Below are 14,244 nucleotides of genomic sequence, written 5' to 3' on the forward strand. Positions count from 1 at the left end.
AGGCCCAACACTGCGGCTTCAGAGAAACTCGAACACAGATCCAAGTATGTTTCCTGATTCAGGACAAGCGCATGTGATCTAACTGATCACACACATTGTACAGAACTTGCACTAGAAGTTTATGGTCCAAGGCATTGCACCTTACACCTAAAAAGGGCAGGACCATAAAGAGACATCAGAAAATTCATTTATTGCCATTTTATTAGGACATAAATAATACAACTTCATGATTTCATGATTTGAGGGTATAAATTCATTGAAAAAAGAATGCTTGTTTGGCAATGCATTACAACATTTTAACCACATTTTTTAAAACATTTATTCTCTCATAACAAACATTTTCTGTAAAATTCTGTTAATATATTTAATATGCAAATTTCTAGGACCAAAACTTTGATGATAAACCTATTGTACACAATCTACTTCATGCCTTCTGCCCTCTGATTTGAGAGTTCTTTTTTTTTTTTTTTTTTCTCACTCTTACTTGTGAAAATCTTTAATGGTTTTCATAAAGTAAATGTTAATGTCCATGAACCTCACTGAAGCTCAAACGTGCTGCGTAACACAAGAATGAACCTCATTGGTTCTCGCATGTCAAGCACACACAATTTCACAAATCTTTGAGTTTAAAATAGAATTAGAAATATAAACAATTGCTAAAGTGATGTTTCTGATTCAACCAACAATTTGACAGATTATGCATAATAGAAAACAATAGGGGAGAACAGAACATACATCTGCCATACTGATAATAATACAGTGAACATGAGTAGACTTCAATATCAACTCATCTTGCTTGTGTTCACCTAGTTTTACAACACTATAAAAGTGTATCCATGTCTAGTGTTTGAGGATACAAAAGTGTACTAACTAGCTCTTAGTGTGTACACAATAAATAAACATTGAGGTTGTGTTTTCACAGTAATACAGCATGGATGGTTACACATTTATTTGGCACAGGTAATGACTGCTAATATGTGAAAAATTGTGGCAAAAGTTCTGTACCCTGTACACCTCCTACTAACGTTACTATAAATATTTAGACCATTGCACAAATAATAGTCCTTCAACGTTTGCTTTGTCATTTAAAAAGGCACATGTGACAGCAGCAGCTTTCAAATCACTGATTGCGTTGAATTCATCACTTTCATAAATGACCTTTCCTCTCACACTGAGATCAGGACCTGTCAGTGTCCTAAAAACAAACCTCTTGGATTTTGATTGCCAGGTTATCCTTTCCAGATTGGATGAGTGAGATGAATCAGCTTCTGATTGGTGTGTAAACCACTCATTAGGTCCATGTCTTCTGCTGTCAGTGTGAATCCAAAAACCTGTTAAGTAATTATGAAGCTAATATGAGTATCAGGTTAAAAAACACACACACACAACTCAACCTAAACAATGAAACTATCTTTGAGATCATCCTTAATAATGTACATAATTACTTTACAATACCATTTTGGATTTTTTTAAATCACAAACTAGACTGATTGAGCCTCTCACTGTTTTCCAAGCTCACCTGAACAGGTGGTTTTCTTGGAGATTTGGTCATTCCACATGAGTTGGGTCCCAGCTCACATGTCTCCCATCATGCAACAAACTCAGAGCTGCCATGTCGGAATCATCCAACCTGAACCCAAACACCTGCGCGGCACAACATTATGAGTGCGGTTTAAAAAGGATGATCTCAAAGAGAAACTATTGATAGTTCAATAAGTGGCAAAAAGTATTCAAAGAGAACTGAGAATGTATAATAAATAATACAAATGATATATTTGTTTTTAAATTGCAGCTGTAAGATCCAGATTTTAACTTACTTGGCAGTTTTCATGGATCCTGTCTGGTTTGGTGGACTTTGGAATTGTGACAACTCCATTCTGAAAAGAAATGTAGAACGAAGTTAATGAATAACATTATAACGGCTACTTCTGAATTATATTTGCATGACATTCTGGAAAAGAAAAAATAATATCTCAAACAAAACTCAAGAGTTGGGAGATGATCATTACATTACTGTCGCAGACAGATATTTCACAAATATTATGAAACTATATTGTTTCATAATGTTACTGTGTCTACAATACATGACCAGCTTTGAGCTTATCTTCATATGGAGAGTAACATATCTGGAAATAATAGGAGACCGTGATTTAACCTTCTACAGGTTTGGAACAACATGAGCGGGAGAATATTGCCTTTTGAGTGATCCCTATAAACTGCATTTGAGGGTCTTTTGAAAAGCAAACTGTACCTGAATACTCCAGCGGATGCATATTTGTGACGCGCTGCGGCCGTATTTATGGGCGAGCTTCATGATTGCTGGGTGAGTGAGGGCTTGACCTTTGGCCAAAGGACAGTAGCCTTCAAAAACAATATTCTCCTTCCGACAATATTCAACCAGCTCCAGAGGCTGCTGGAAGGGATGAAACTCCACCTGCGAGTAAATCAAACTCAAATCATTCAGCTGCATAATGGGCACCTTGTACAAAATAGTGTCCGGTTTAATAATTCTGCATTAATCTCTCGTATAGTTTTATTTCTTTTTTTTACTTTTCATCATTAAAATTGTGTGACTTGTGCCACATTAGACCTTCTGTTGGCTCGGACCAGATGAGATAGCCTTTGTTGCCCTCATGCATCGATTATATATATATATATATATATATATATATATATATATATAATTATTATTATACTGTGCATAAAGCTAAATGAGGAACCAATACATTTTCATATTTTTGATATCTTTGAGATTTTATATAAAGAATGCCACCAAGTTGTGGTTTATGCATCATTTGATTTATTTTATGTGTTTTATATAATAAAGAATTTTTTTTTAATAATGTCTTGATGCCTTTATAGAAGTGTATGGAAGTTTTTGCATAATTTTTTTTATTTAAATTTACTATTTAATTTGTAACAATCTCTGCTGCATTTTATGCACTTCATGCTTTATAAAAAAAGTTTAGCGTCATCATCGGCATTATCTGAGGTGGGCATATTTAAATATATAATTTATAACCTAAAAATATATATACATCTAACCTTCTTTTTTGCAATTACATTTGAATTTTGACCAAAATAACGGTTTACTTTGAAGTAATGCCATTATAAAATAGAACATTTTAAATATTTAAATGTACAGAAGTTTATGAAAGATGCTATTGAGTGTATTAAACCTCGAAAAAGCTTTAATAACAGATGTGTTATTATGGAGAATAAAGATGACCATTAATTCTTTATACATAAAGCTGTGCCCTCTGGATGGCGGCATTGCATCATTGACAAACCAGCTGGACGCTCACAGCTCCGCTCCAGTCCGAGCGGGGGCGCTCGCGAGCCACGAAGCGGCTTGGCAGGCCATTTCAGCTCCCGAGTGGGTGTTGCGTACCGTAACCAAGGGTTACAGGCTGCAGTTTGCAATGAGACCTCCACATTTCAACGGTGTTCTTTCTTCTCACACAGAGGAAAACGCCGCACACATTCTGAAAGAGGAAATCTCCTCTCTCCTAAGCAAGGGAGCGATTCAGAGGGTACCACCCAATCTGATAAACCAGGGCTTCTATTCCCGGTATTTTCTTGTTCCAAAGAAATGCGGCCCACCCCGCCCCATATTGGATCTTCGAGTGTTGAACAAGCATTTGAGAAAATACAATTTCAGAATGTTGACACAAGGCTCTCTCGCCCGTGCCATAAAGCAGAACGACTGGTTCACATCAGTCGATCTGAGAGATGCCTTCTTTCACATAAGCATCTACCCCCCACACAGGAAGTATCTTCGTTTCGCCTACCAAGGCAATTGTTACGAATTTACAGTTCTGCCGTTTGGACTCAGTCTGAGTCCCCGAACCTTCTGTTTATGTGCGGAAGCGGGTTTGACACCCCTGAGACTATCAGGGCTGAGAATTCTGACGTACATAGACGATTGGCTCATCATAGCCGAATCGAAGGAAAGTGTGTCGCGGGACACCACCCGGGTACTCGCGCACATCACATCCCTCGGTTTCAATGTGAATATGAGAAAAAGCAATCTGACTCCCAGTCAGAATGTCATTTTCCTGGGCTTGGAATTAAGCTCAGTCTCCATGCGAGCGCGTCTCTCTCAAGAGCGCGTTCGCTCTCTGATGGACTGTCTGTCTCGGTTCAGAGAAGGGGCGAGAGTACAATACCGCACATGCCTCAGGCTGCAGGGTCTCATGGCTTCATCTATCCAGGTTGTGCCATTGGGTCTACTGAGAATGAGAGCGTTCACGAAATGGGTTTTGTCACTGCATTTCAGCCCGATTCACGATCTCTGCCGCTCAGTAACGGTGACGCGCGCCTGCTCGGCGGCCCTGCGTCATTGGGAGAGCGAGGACTTTTACGCACGGGGAACCCCCCTCGGGACGGTTACGATGCGGAAAGTTGTGACGACAGATGCGTCCTTAACAGGCTGGGGAGCCACCCAGGAAGGCAGGACGGTGAACGGTCTGTGGCCGAGCAGACTACGTTCAGCGCACATAAATTATTTAGAGCTCCTGACCATCTGGAAAGCTCTAAATCATTTTCTGCCTCGTCTGCAGGGACATCACGTTCTAGTACGGTGCGACAATACCACGGCAGTGGCTTATATCAACCGTCAGGGAGGCATGCGCTCGTCGAAACTCCACGCTCTAGCGTACAAGCTTTTGGTGTGGAGCAGACGGGTGTTTCTGTCATTGCGCGCGACTCATGTTCCAGGCATTCTGAACAGAGGCGCGGATCTGCTATCGAGGGGAAACCCAATCTACGGGGATTGGCGTCTTCACCCGCAGATAGTGGAGATTTTATGGGCGAGATTCGGACAGGCAGCCGTAGATCTATTCGCCTCGCGCGAAAACCATCATTGTCCTATGTTCTTCTCGCTAAAGGACGTGGACGCGCCCCTCGGGGCGGACGCACTGGCCCACCCATGGCCCAAAGTGCTGCTGTATGCTTTTCCTCCTCTGTGCCTGATAATTCCTACTCTGGCCAGGGTGAGGGAGCATGGCCTTTCTCTTATTCTGATAGCACCCAGGTGGCCCAAAGCCCCGTGGCTGGCAGAGATAATCCCTCTGTTATACGCCGAGCCATGGCGCCTTCCCCCTCGCACGGACCTGTTGTCCCAAGCCAACGGGGAGATTTACCACCCCCACCCGGACAGGGTGGCTCTCTGGGCCTGGCCCGTGAGAGGACGAACCTCTCACATCTTATCAGTGCTCGGTGCCCGATATTTTGTGTTTCCTGCAGGACCTCATGGAAAAGGGCAGGTCTTTTTCCACTATTAAGGTCTATCTGGCTGCGATTTCAGCCTGCCATGTGGGTTTTGAGGGCTCGTCGGTTGGGCAGCACCCTCTAATCCGCAGGTTTATGAAGGGTGCACGCCGCTCTTTACCGGTCACCAGGAGATTTGTTCCGGAGTGGGACCTCTCCATGGTGCTGGAAGCGCTGTCTCTACATCCCTTTGAGCCGCTGGGGAGTATCTCCCTTAAGCTGCTGTCCTTCAAGACAGCTTTGCTCTTGGCCTTGGCATCTGCTAAAAGGGTCAGTGAGCTACACGCACTCTCGGTTCATCCCTCGTGCGCCAAATTCTCCCTAAGTGGAGATAAGGTTTCTCTTAAGCCTAACCCGGCCTTCATGCCGAAATGCTTCCCTGCGTTCACGTCGGAGGTTTTGGAGCTGTCCGCTTTTCACCCTCCACCCTTTGCCTCCCCGGAGGATCAGAGGCTGAATGCTCTGTGTCCCGTCCGCGCTCTGCGAGCATATATGACCAGGACCAGTGCTTTCCGTAAGAGCGATCAGCTCTTTGTTTCATGGGCTCCCCCGCATAGGGGGAGCCCCATTTCGAAGCAACGCCTCTCACATTGGCTTGTGGATGCTATAACTATGGCGTATGAAGCGAAGGGAGTGCAGCCCCCAGAGGGCATCAGAGCTCATTCCACAAGAGGCTTAGCCACCTCTTGGCTTTGTGGGCTTTGTTCAGGGGAGTGTCACTGCAGGACGTCTGCTCCGCTGCCAGCTGGGCCTCTCCTCATACCTTCGTGCGATACTACCAGTTAGATGTCACTAGAACCTCGGTGGCACACTCGGTCCTAGGGGTAGGGTCCTCTTAACCCTTTCCCTCAAGCCCCGTTGGGTATCCAACAAGGAGTGAACGGGCGGGTCAGTTATGTTCATTCCAGTCACCAAACACTCGCATTCCTTCTTGGGTTTAGCTATGTGCATTGGTAATGGGGGGCTAATTTCATGTATGTGTCTCATGCATGTGCATGCTCTGCTTGTCCACTGCAGTCAGCGTGACGTCACGCTGGCAGGGCCATGTTTTTCTTTTAGGACGTGTCAGGCACCACCTCTCGGAGGTGACCGTCCTTCTCTGGTCTCAGAATTTCACTGTAGGTGTATTGGGCAATCGGGGAGCTGTCCAGGTCTCCCATAGGTGGATCTCGAAACGAGATGATGAAAGAGAACAATAGGTTACTGTCGTAACCCCGGTTCTCTGAAACATCGAGTGGAGAGATCCACCAGCTTTGCCCCGCTTGCTGCACGAGAAGCGAATATACTTACTGAGGTACACGAGCGCGCATTGGGGTATATATGCCTTAGGTAAGGGGGTGTGGCCTTACCGGGCATTGGCTGCGCGCTTCTGTCTGTTAACCAGACTTGGTGCAATTGGATGCTTCTACAGAGGTCAGGTACCGGATGCCCTTCCCATAGGTGGATCACTCCACTCGATGTTTCAGAGAACCGGGGTTACGACAGTAACCTATTGTTTTCCCATTTCATTTATAACAATTTCAGCTGCTTTTTTTGCACTTCATGCTTTCTAAACAAAGTTCATTATCATCATCATCAGCTGATGCAGTTCTCATTTTTAGGTTTTAAGAGTTGCGTCAAAAGCCATTCGTTCAGTCACACCTGGTTAACATGAGGCACAATTCCACCGCGATCCTTCAACTCGTTCAAGTGATGGATGAGAAAGTTACTCACTCCAATGGCATGACACAAACCTGCAACAAAGAAGAGGGGACATGATCAACAAACTGTCTGAGTTACTGTCATTTCTACGCAGTAGAATGAGCCTGAAAGAGCACGAACCTTCATCATAAAGCTCCTCCAGAGCTCTCCACGTCTCCGCTCGAACCTCGCGACTGGAGAGACCTGGAACCATGCAGTCAGGCCAGTGCATCAGATACAGGTCTGTGTAAAAAAGTTGTTTCAAAAGCCATTACAAGACGTTCAATGGTTGTTTACAAAGAAATCTTTGAAAAATTAGCCCATGATTTACTCACCCTCAAACCATCCTAGGTGTACATGACTTTCTTCTTTCAGACGAATACAATCAGAGTTTTATAAAAAAAAATATCCTGGCTCTTCCGAGCTTTATAATGGCAGTGAATGGCTGTTTCTGTTATTTTTTATTATGAAGTTTTAAATATGGATATTTTTCTTACACAAACGCATCGCTTCGCTTCAGAAGGCCTTTATTAACCCCCGGAGCCGTGTGGAGCACTTTTATCATGGATGGATGGATGCACTTTGATGGACTTCAAAACATAAACGGCCATTCACTGCCATTATAAAGCTTGGCAGAGCCAGGACATTTTTTTATAAAACTCAGATTGTATTTGTCTGAAAGAAGAAAGTCATATACACCTAGGATGGCTTGAGGGTGAGTAAATCATGGGCTAATTTTCATTTTTAGGTTAACTATCCCTTTAAAATGTCACTCTTTTACCCAAGTAATCCACCCCCAGCCTGGCACACGAGTCCCGGCAGGCTTGTTTGGCGCTCTGGTAGCCGTAATCTCCAGGCCATAGTTTGGTGGTGAGCCAGAGCTCCTCTCGTGGAACCGCACTGTCAGCCACAGCTTTCCCCAAAGCCTCTTCACAGCCGTAACGCTTGGCCGTGTCAATATGTCTTATCCCGCACTCCTGTAGAGCATAGAGCACCGCCTCATGACTGTAGCCTCCATCATGAGATGTCCCTGATGAATGAGAGACCACAACAATTCAAAACTGTTACGATTGTGTATGTGTAGTGACAATAAAGACATTTGACACTGCTCAAATATACACAAATCATTACTGGTAAAGAGTACATGTTGCCAATTTTGGTGTCACTAACAAAAAAATTGTCATTAGACTGGCATTTGTTGAGAACATTTTTAAAATTAATTATTTTTTTAGTCTTGTCAGAGGAAGAAAAAGTCTGTCTATCATACAAACACACTGGTCAAGCTCAGACAAGTATAACCTAATAATCCAGACCACATATTTCAAATTTCACATTCTATGGCATTTGTCCACCCTGTTACATGACATATTTACAATGCAGAGTGTAACAGGGTAGGTGTTTTAAACTAATAAAGCCCATTACTAGCTGGGAAAGAACAACATGCTAACAGAAGATTGACATTTGGAACTTTAACAGATAAAATCTATTTTTTTTAAATAAAGAAACATTTTCATGTTCAGTATAATTAGAAATAACAGGGTGGACATGTTATGTGTTACGGCAGTGTTTTCAGCGTTTATTGGGCCAGCGCCACCCTACCCATTATCTAGGTCCGCTACCGACAACTGGATTTGAAATGTTCGCTTTAATGTGTCCAAGGATGTAGACGGTGTAGACAATGTTGCAGATCTTCTTTATTTATTTTTTTTGCAAGTAGTTACAAGTTTCAGCTCGTAAATCTTTGACGTCATAAACTCACCTTTAACACCCCCCAAAAACACCTCAAATCCCCCCTTTGGAAAATATTGCCCCTGATGTTCTCCGAATACCCCCATTGAGAAATGCTATTTTATGCCATTAGATAAATCTTCTAAAATTATGAAAAAGAGAGAAAAGTGTATGACTGATTATTACTCTGTTCTTGGAGTTGTTTCCAAGAAATTATGTCACTTCAAGCAAGTCATGTGATTTAGGGCATACGTTTAAGATTATAAAAGCCAAAAAGCACTAATGTTACAGGGTGGACTGGAGTTTTAGGGACACAAACTAATTTAATGATTAATGATTTTACACATTTAATTTTTATATATATAAATATATATATATATATATATATATATATATATATATATATATATTGTTCTTCGTATGCAAACCCTTATGTTACTAGGTAGGAGCAAATTCTGTTTTAATGATTACTTTATAATCACCAGGTTTCAAGCCAAGTCATCTGTCTAGTTTCATTTCCTTTATTTGTTATAACAACCAAAATGAAAGGGTATGGCACACAACCAAAGTAAAATGGGTATGGAAACATTCAAAAACAAAGAACAGAACGTTTTTGTACATTGTGTTTCAAAGTAGCATGTTAGGCCTAAAAAAAGAAATAAGGTTAGATGTTAGAAACATGGTTAGTTTAAGATACAGTTTACTATTTTATTAATTAAAAAAATCCATCACAGGGTACATATTCAAAATCCACCAAACTGTAGGAATGACCCTGCCCTAACAAACGGCTGTAAATTACCCACGAGTCTTTGGAAACCCATTTTGCTTGTTTGATAAATCTTAATTATGACATAAAAAGTCATAATTATGACATGGTAAGTCATAATTATGAAACGCAATGTCGAAATTAAGACTTTCTAAGTCATAATTATGACTATTTATGTCATTATGAAATTATGAGATAAAGTCAAAATTATGATAAACTTAGTCATAACTGGCTAAATAAGGCCTAACTATGACATATAGTTCGGGAAAGTTAGGCTTTTTTTTTTTTGCCAATCTGCAAAAAAAAATTCTTACCAATAGCTTTTTTTACCATGTGTTCCTATAGGTGTCTAGTAACACCTCCCAATTTATCCATGGCCAAATCCTCGGGGAAACGCCTGGAGAGTCAATCAAAGTTGGGATGCCCAGACGGCCTGTGTAAAAATAATGATTTATTTATTTTATTTTTTTACCAATATTACCTTTTGAGATGTCTAACTAGGGTTTTTTTAGGGGTGCTGAATCTATCCCAGCCATTAGTTTTGAGTAAAAATGACTCCAAGTCCAAACAAAAACCACATAAAAATGGTTTTATTGAACAATTACAAAACAAGACTTACTAAATCAGTTTAAAATTTAACAAACTTCATCCAACTCCGGTTATCATCTGGCTGGTTGATGTTCTGGCAAGAGTTACCATGACAGTTCCCACAAACAGAAATACGCTTGACGCCTTGCTTTTTACAGCAGCACCTGAGAGTGTCACAGTCCCCTGCACAGTTGCAGCTGACAAACTTCAGAAGTTGGTGCAGGGCAATGGGATCTGTTGTAGGGACTGGTGCATAACCTTGTTCTCCTTGTTTCCATCCATACTCAAGGACATCCAGTGATGGACTTTGTAGCAGTAGCCGATCTCTGGTTTGGAGATATGCTCGCAGAGAGTGCTGTGCTGCAGCTCCTGTAGTCGGAGGCATTTTCTCAGGCTTGATGCTCCCGGCTGCGACCCGCTTGCTGAAGATATCAAATCTTAAGTCTTCCAAATCTTCAGGTGGATTTCCGCAGAATGTGAGCTTGAACAGTTCGCAGCCAGCTTTGATGATGTCACTTTTCTTGGCTCTGATGTCATTGAACACATCCATGGCCCCCTCTGCTTTGTCAGTCTTGCAGAGCTTGGTGAGCAAAGTTGGTTTGCTAAACCCAGAAACTGCTGATACGGTATCGCAGCCAGAGAAGCTGTGTAGGAAGATCAGGTATTTACAGTATCTCTCCGGGAGGGCTTCCCGGATCTTTCCGACATCGTAAGATGTGTCTTTAAGGTAGTTTGTGACGTCAGAAACACCAGCGATTTCAAACCGCGTTTTTGAGACTGTCTTTGGTTCACTGCAGATCTTTTTCGACCTCACTCAGACCGTCACCACGGTCTTCCCTTGAATGACGCCAGTCTTCCACCTATCCTCGAGAGGCAGAGGTGGACAAAGTACACAACTTCCTTACTTGAGTGAAAGTACAGATACTACTGGTCAAATATTACTCTGTTACAAGTAAAAGTTGTAAAGACTGATATTTACTGAAGTAAAAGTACAGAAGTTCTTGTCTTTAAAATTACTTAAGTATTATAAGTAAAAAGTAAATGTCAATGCATTGTTTTATTATTGTTGCATTGTTGTGTGTAATACTTAAAGTACCATATGCCTCTGAATCTATGCCTGCCTACCCTCTGAATCTATGCCTGCCTACCCTCATATCAATATCACATTTATTTCTAGAACACAGTTCCAGTAGTGGGATTGATTGAATGTGAGATTGAATAAGTGCACTCAATAACGTCCACAATGGTTTCGGACACCCAAATGGCTGCTTGGCCAAACCCAACGTTGAAAATGAAAATCAAGTTGATGTCAGAATCCAGCGGCAGATTGACGTTAATCTCCAACGTTGGACAGACGGGTTGACGTCAGAAACCAACATCAGTCGAGTTCTGACGTCAACCCGACTTTCATTTCCAAACAAAATGCAACCCTTGCAACCAAAATCATCCCCTTCCTTTCTACTCAAGGACCTTGACAGAAATGTCATGGAGTAAAAAGTATGATATTTGTCTTTCAAATGTAGTGAAGTAAAACATTTCCATAAAAAATAATACTCAAGTAAAGTACAGATACTCAAAAAGTGTACTAAAGTACAGTATTCAAGTAAATGTACCTTGTTGCTGTCCACCTCTGCTCAATACCTAATATCAACAATGTCAGGTGATTGACCTTAGGGGTTGGCTATATAACATCCAGGTGAGCCAACCACTTCCTCTCAGATGAGGCAAGAAAGGCAAGAGGAAGTATTTGGCTCACCTGGATGTTATATAGCCAACCCCTAAGGTCGGTTGGAAACTGCCTCCGACTACAGGAGCTCCAGCACAGCACTCTCTGCGAGCATATCTCCAGACCAGAGATCGGCTACTGCTACAAAGTCCATCACTGGATGTCCTTGAGTATGGATGGAAACAAGGAGAACAAGGTTATGCACCAGTCCCTACAACAGATCCCATTGCACTTAGGGCTGTCGCGGTGAAGGATTTTCCCTTGCGGTAATTATGAGTGGCTCAATAGCGCGGTATGCGGTTTTACCGCATTTATTAATTTATTTTGATTTATTTTGATTTATTTGTTGCTATATAAATAAGTGTTACGATGTGGTCAGCATGCACAAAAACGAGTACATTTTCAGTAACCAATAAACCGAAACTAAACCGCGTATCTGCACATTGAAAGCTTGTCACTCAGCGCACAGTTGTTACGGCAACGGACTGTCTTTGAGTGAGTCATTAAACCATTCATTCAACAACACGTTCAAAAACGATACGTTAAAAGATAGTAATGAAACAAGTTTAATTTTTAACTTTGAGCTCCACTTTTCAAGGCTCAGCTGACCAGCAATGCGTTGCATAGCGCTGAAGCTTCACTTAATAGAGACAAATGGCATTGATTCAATGCGTGACTCACTGAGTTTTGTTTCCCGCGACCGCGAGTTCCTCGCGCTGTGGATGCTGACCAGCGCTGTCGCTGATGCCATTCATGGTAAACACCCTTTATTTTAAACGTTAAAAGGATGACAGGACAAATATTTAACTTTCCTTGGACACGGCCTTTCACGGATATGACTTTGACCTCAAAGACAGACGCAGGTAATCGCACGCGCTCAGTCGATCTCTCTCATTCACTGTCTGTTTAGGCTTAAGTGCAAATCCACGAAGCCTCTGTACAAATCACCATGATAAAACCATGATCACCACGTCTTATTATCATTATTAACTTATTTAACATTCAATACACATGCACGAAGTTCAAAACAAGAATGGTATAGCCTTATGAAAAAAGAAAACACGTGAATATCGCGGTTGCTGCGGTTACTTGAATTCCTCTGCGGTTGGCTTGTCAGTAGCGCGGTACTGCGATATTGCGGTTATCGCGACAGCCCTAATTGCACTGCACCAACTTCTGAAGTTTGTCAGCTGCAACTGTGCAGGGGACTGTGACACTCTCAGGTGCTGCTGTAAAAAGCAAGGCGTCAAGCGTATTTCTGTTTGTGGGAACTGTCATGGTAACTCTGGCCAGAACATCAACCAGCCAGATGATAACCGGAGTGAGGGAGATGTAGGGGAGTTGGATGAAGTTTGTTAAATTTTAAACTGATTTAGTAAGTTTTGTTTTGTAATTGTTCAAAAAACCCATTTTTATGTGGTTTTTGTTTGGACTTGGAGTCATTTTTACTCAAAACTAATGGCTGGGATAGATTCAGCACCCCTAAAACCCCCTAGTTAGACATCTCAAAAGGTAATATTGGTAAAAATAAAATAAATAAATAAATCATTATTTTTACTCAGGGTCCAGGCCGTCTGGACACCCCAACTTTGATTGACTCTCCAGGCGTTTCCCAGAGGATTTGGCCGTGGATAAATTGGGAGGTGTTACTAGACACCTATAGGAACACGTGGTAAAAAAAAGCTATTGGTAAGATTTTTTTTTTTTGCAGATTGGCAAAAAAAAAAAAGCCTAACTTTCCCTAACTAATACTAAGTCATAATTATATTGAAAAGAATAAAGACAAATAACTATGATACAAACACAGTCTAAATGATGACTGTTATAATTAGGAAATAGTTATTTCTATGACATAATTTCTACCTTTTATGCCACAATATGCCATGTATGCATTCGGATGTCATAAAGGCGCTTGTTCTCACCTAAACCCAGAATGGGAATGTTCAGTCCATTCGACAGCCCAACCGTAGGACAGGACAGCGCAGTGCAGCTGCTGGGAAGTGTCACCATATTTTAGACTAAAGCTCATGTGCACTTCTATGGACACAGCACGATTCGATGTGTATCAGAGAAGAAAACCCTAGTTTCTCACTAACTACCGCTCTCTGCAGGACTGAACGCGAGCGTTTCTGTAAATGTCTCTGTAAACTCACAGAATAAAACATGTAAAATGCCTCACCTATCTCTATTTTAAAGAAATTAGCGTCGTGAACGAAATTGTTCCGTTAAGCCGAATCTTTTAATGAACCGAATGAAGATGAATCATTTGCTAAACTGACCGAATCAGTGACTCTAGCGGATCATTCGGATCATTCGGATACAATAACTATAAGAAAATTATAGTTATTGTATATGCAAATAGTATTCAGTTTCTAAATGGCTTTATGTTTTTATTATGTTTTTAAAATATAAATGGCTCCAACAAACTGAAATGGGATACATGGAATTATATTTAAAAAAAACAACAACCAAAAAAAAAACAAAA

General features: G+C 41.5%; 1 protein-coding gene across 3 annotated transcripts; it reads right to left on the bottom strand.

The window, feature by feature from the left end:
* Nucleotides 1–171: 171 nt before the first annotated feature.
* On the bottom strand, nucleotides 172–14,023 carry LOC307162113 (putative oxidoreductase ZK1290.5). Of its 3 annotated transcripts, XM_079877192.1 has the most exons (8): nucleotides 13,682–14,023; nucleotides 7,733–7,981; nucleotides 7,093–7,194; nucleotides 6,913–7,004; nucleotides 2,252–2,434; nucleotides 1,818–1,877; nucleotides 1,520–1,644; nucleotides 172–1,331 (listed from the first exon to the last, which is right to left on the bottom strand). In XM_079877192.1, the coding sequence occupies exons 1-7, from the start codon at nucleotides 13,767–13,769 to the stop codon at nucleotides 1,549–1,551; spliced, it is 870 nt and encodes a 289-aa protein (XP_079733318.1). In that variant the 5' UTR covers nucleotides 13,770–14,023; the 3' UTR covers nucleotides 172–1,331; nucleotides 1,520–1,548. The 3 variants fall into 3 exon arrangements, with proteins under 3 accessions (XP_079733318.1, XP_079733317.1, XP_079733319.1); XM_079877191.1 differs by lacking the exon at nucleotides 1,520–1,644 and having other exon boundaries at nucleotides 13,682–14,005; XM_079877193.1 differs by lacking the exons at nucleotides 1,520–1,644; nucleotides 13,682–14,023 and adding an exon at nucleotides 9,760–9,836 and having other exon boundaries at nucleotides 180–1,331.
* Between the last annotated feature and the right edge of the window lie 221 nt (nucleotides 14,024–14,244).

Source organism: Squalius cephalus, assembly GCF_949319135.1.
Source record: "Squalius cephalus genome assembly, chromosome: 7".
Classification (NCBI taxonomy): Eukaryota; Metazoa; Chordata; class Actinopteri; order Cypriniformes; family Leuciscidae; genus Squalius; species Squalius cephalus.

What these genes read in the sequence shown, in the direction of transcription:
- LOC307162113 (XM_079877191.1), bottom strand. Translation starts at nt 13,769, where the DNA reads ATGGTGACACTTCCCAGCAGCTGCACTGCGCTGTCCTGTCCTACGGTT. An exon ending in CATTCCCATTCTGGGTTTAG is followed by an intron (nt 7,982 to 13,681) that starts GTGAGAACAAGC and finishes CTCATTCATCAG; the next exon opens with GGACATCTCATGATGGAGGC. An exon ending in GCTGGGGGTGGATTACTTGG is followed by an intron (nt 7,195 to 7,732) that starts GTAAAAGAGTGA and finishes TTTTTTACACAG; the next exon opens with ACCTGTATCTGATGCACTGG.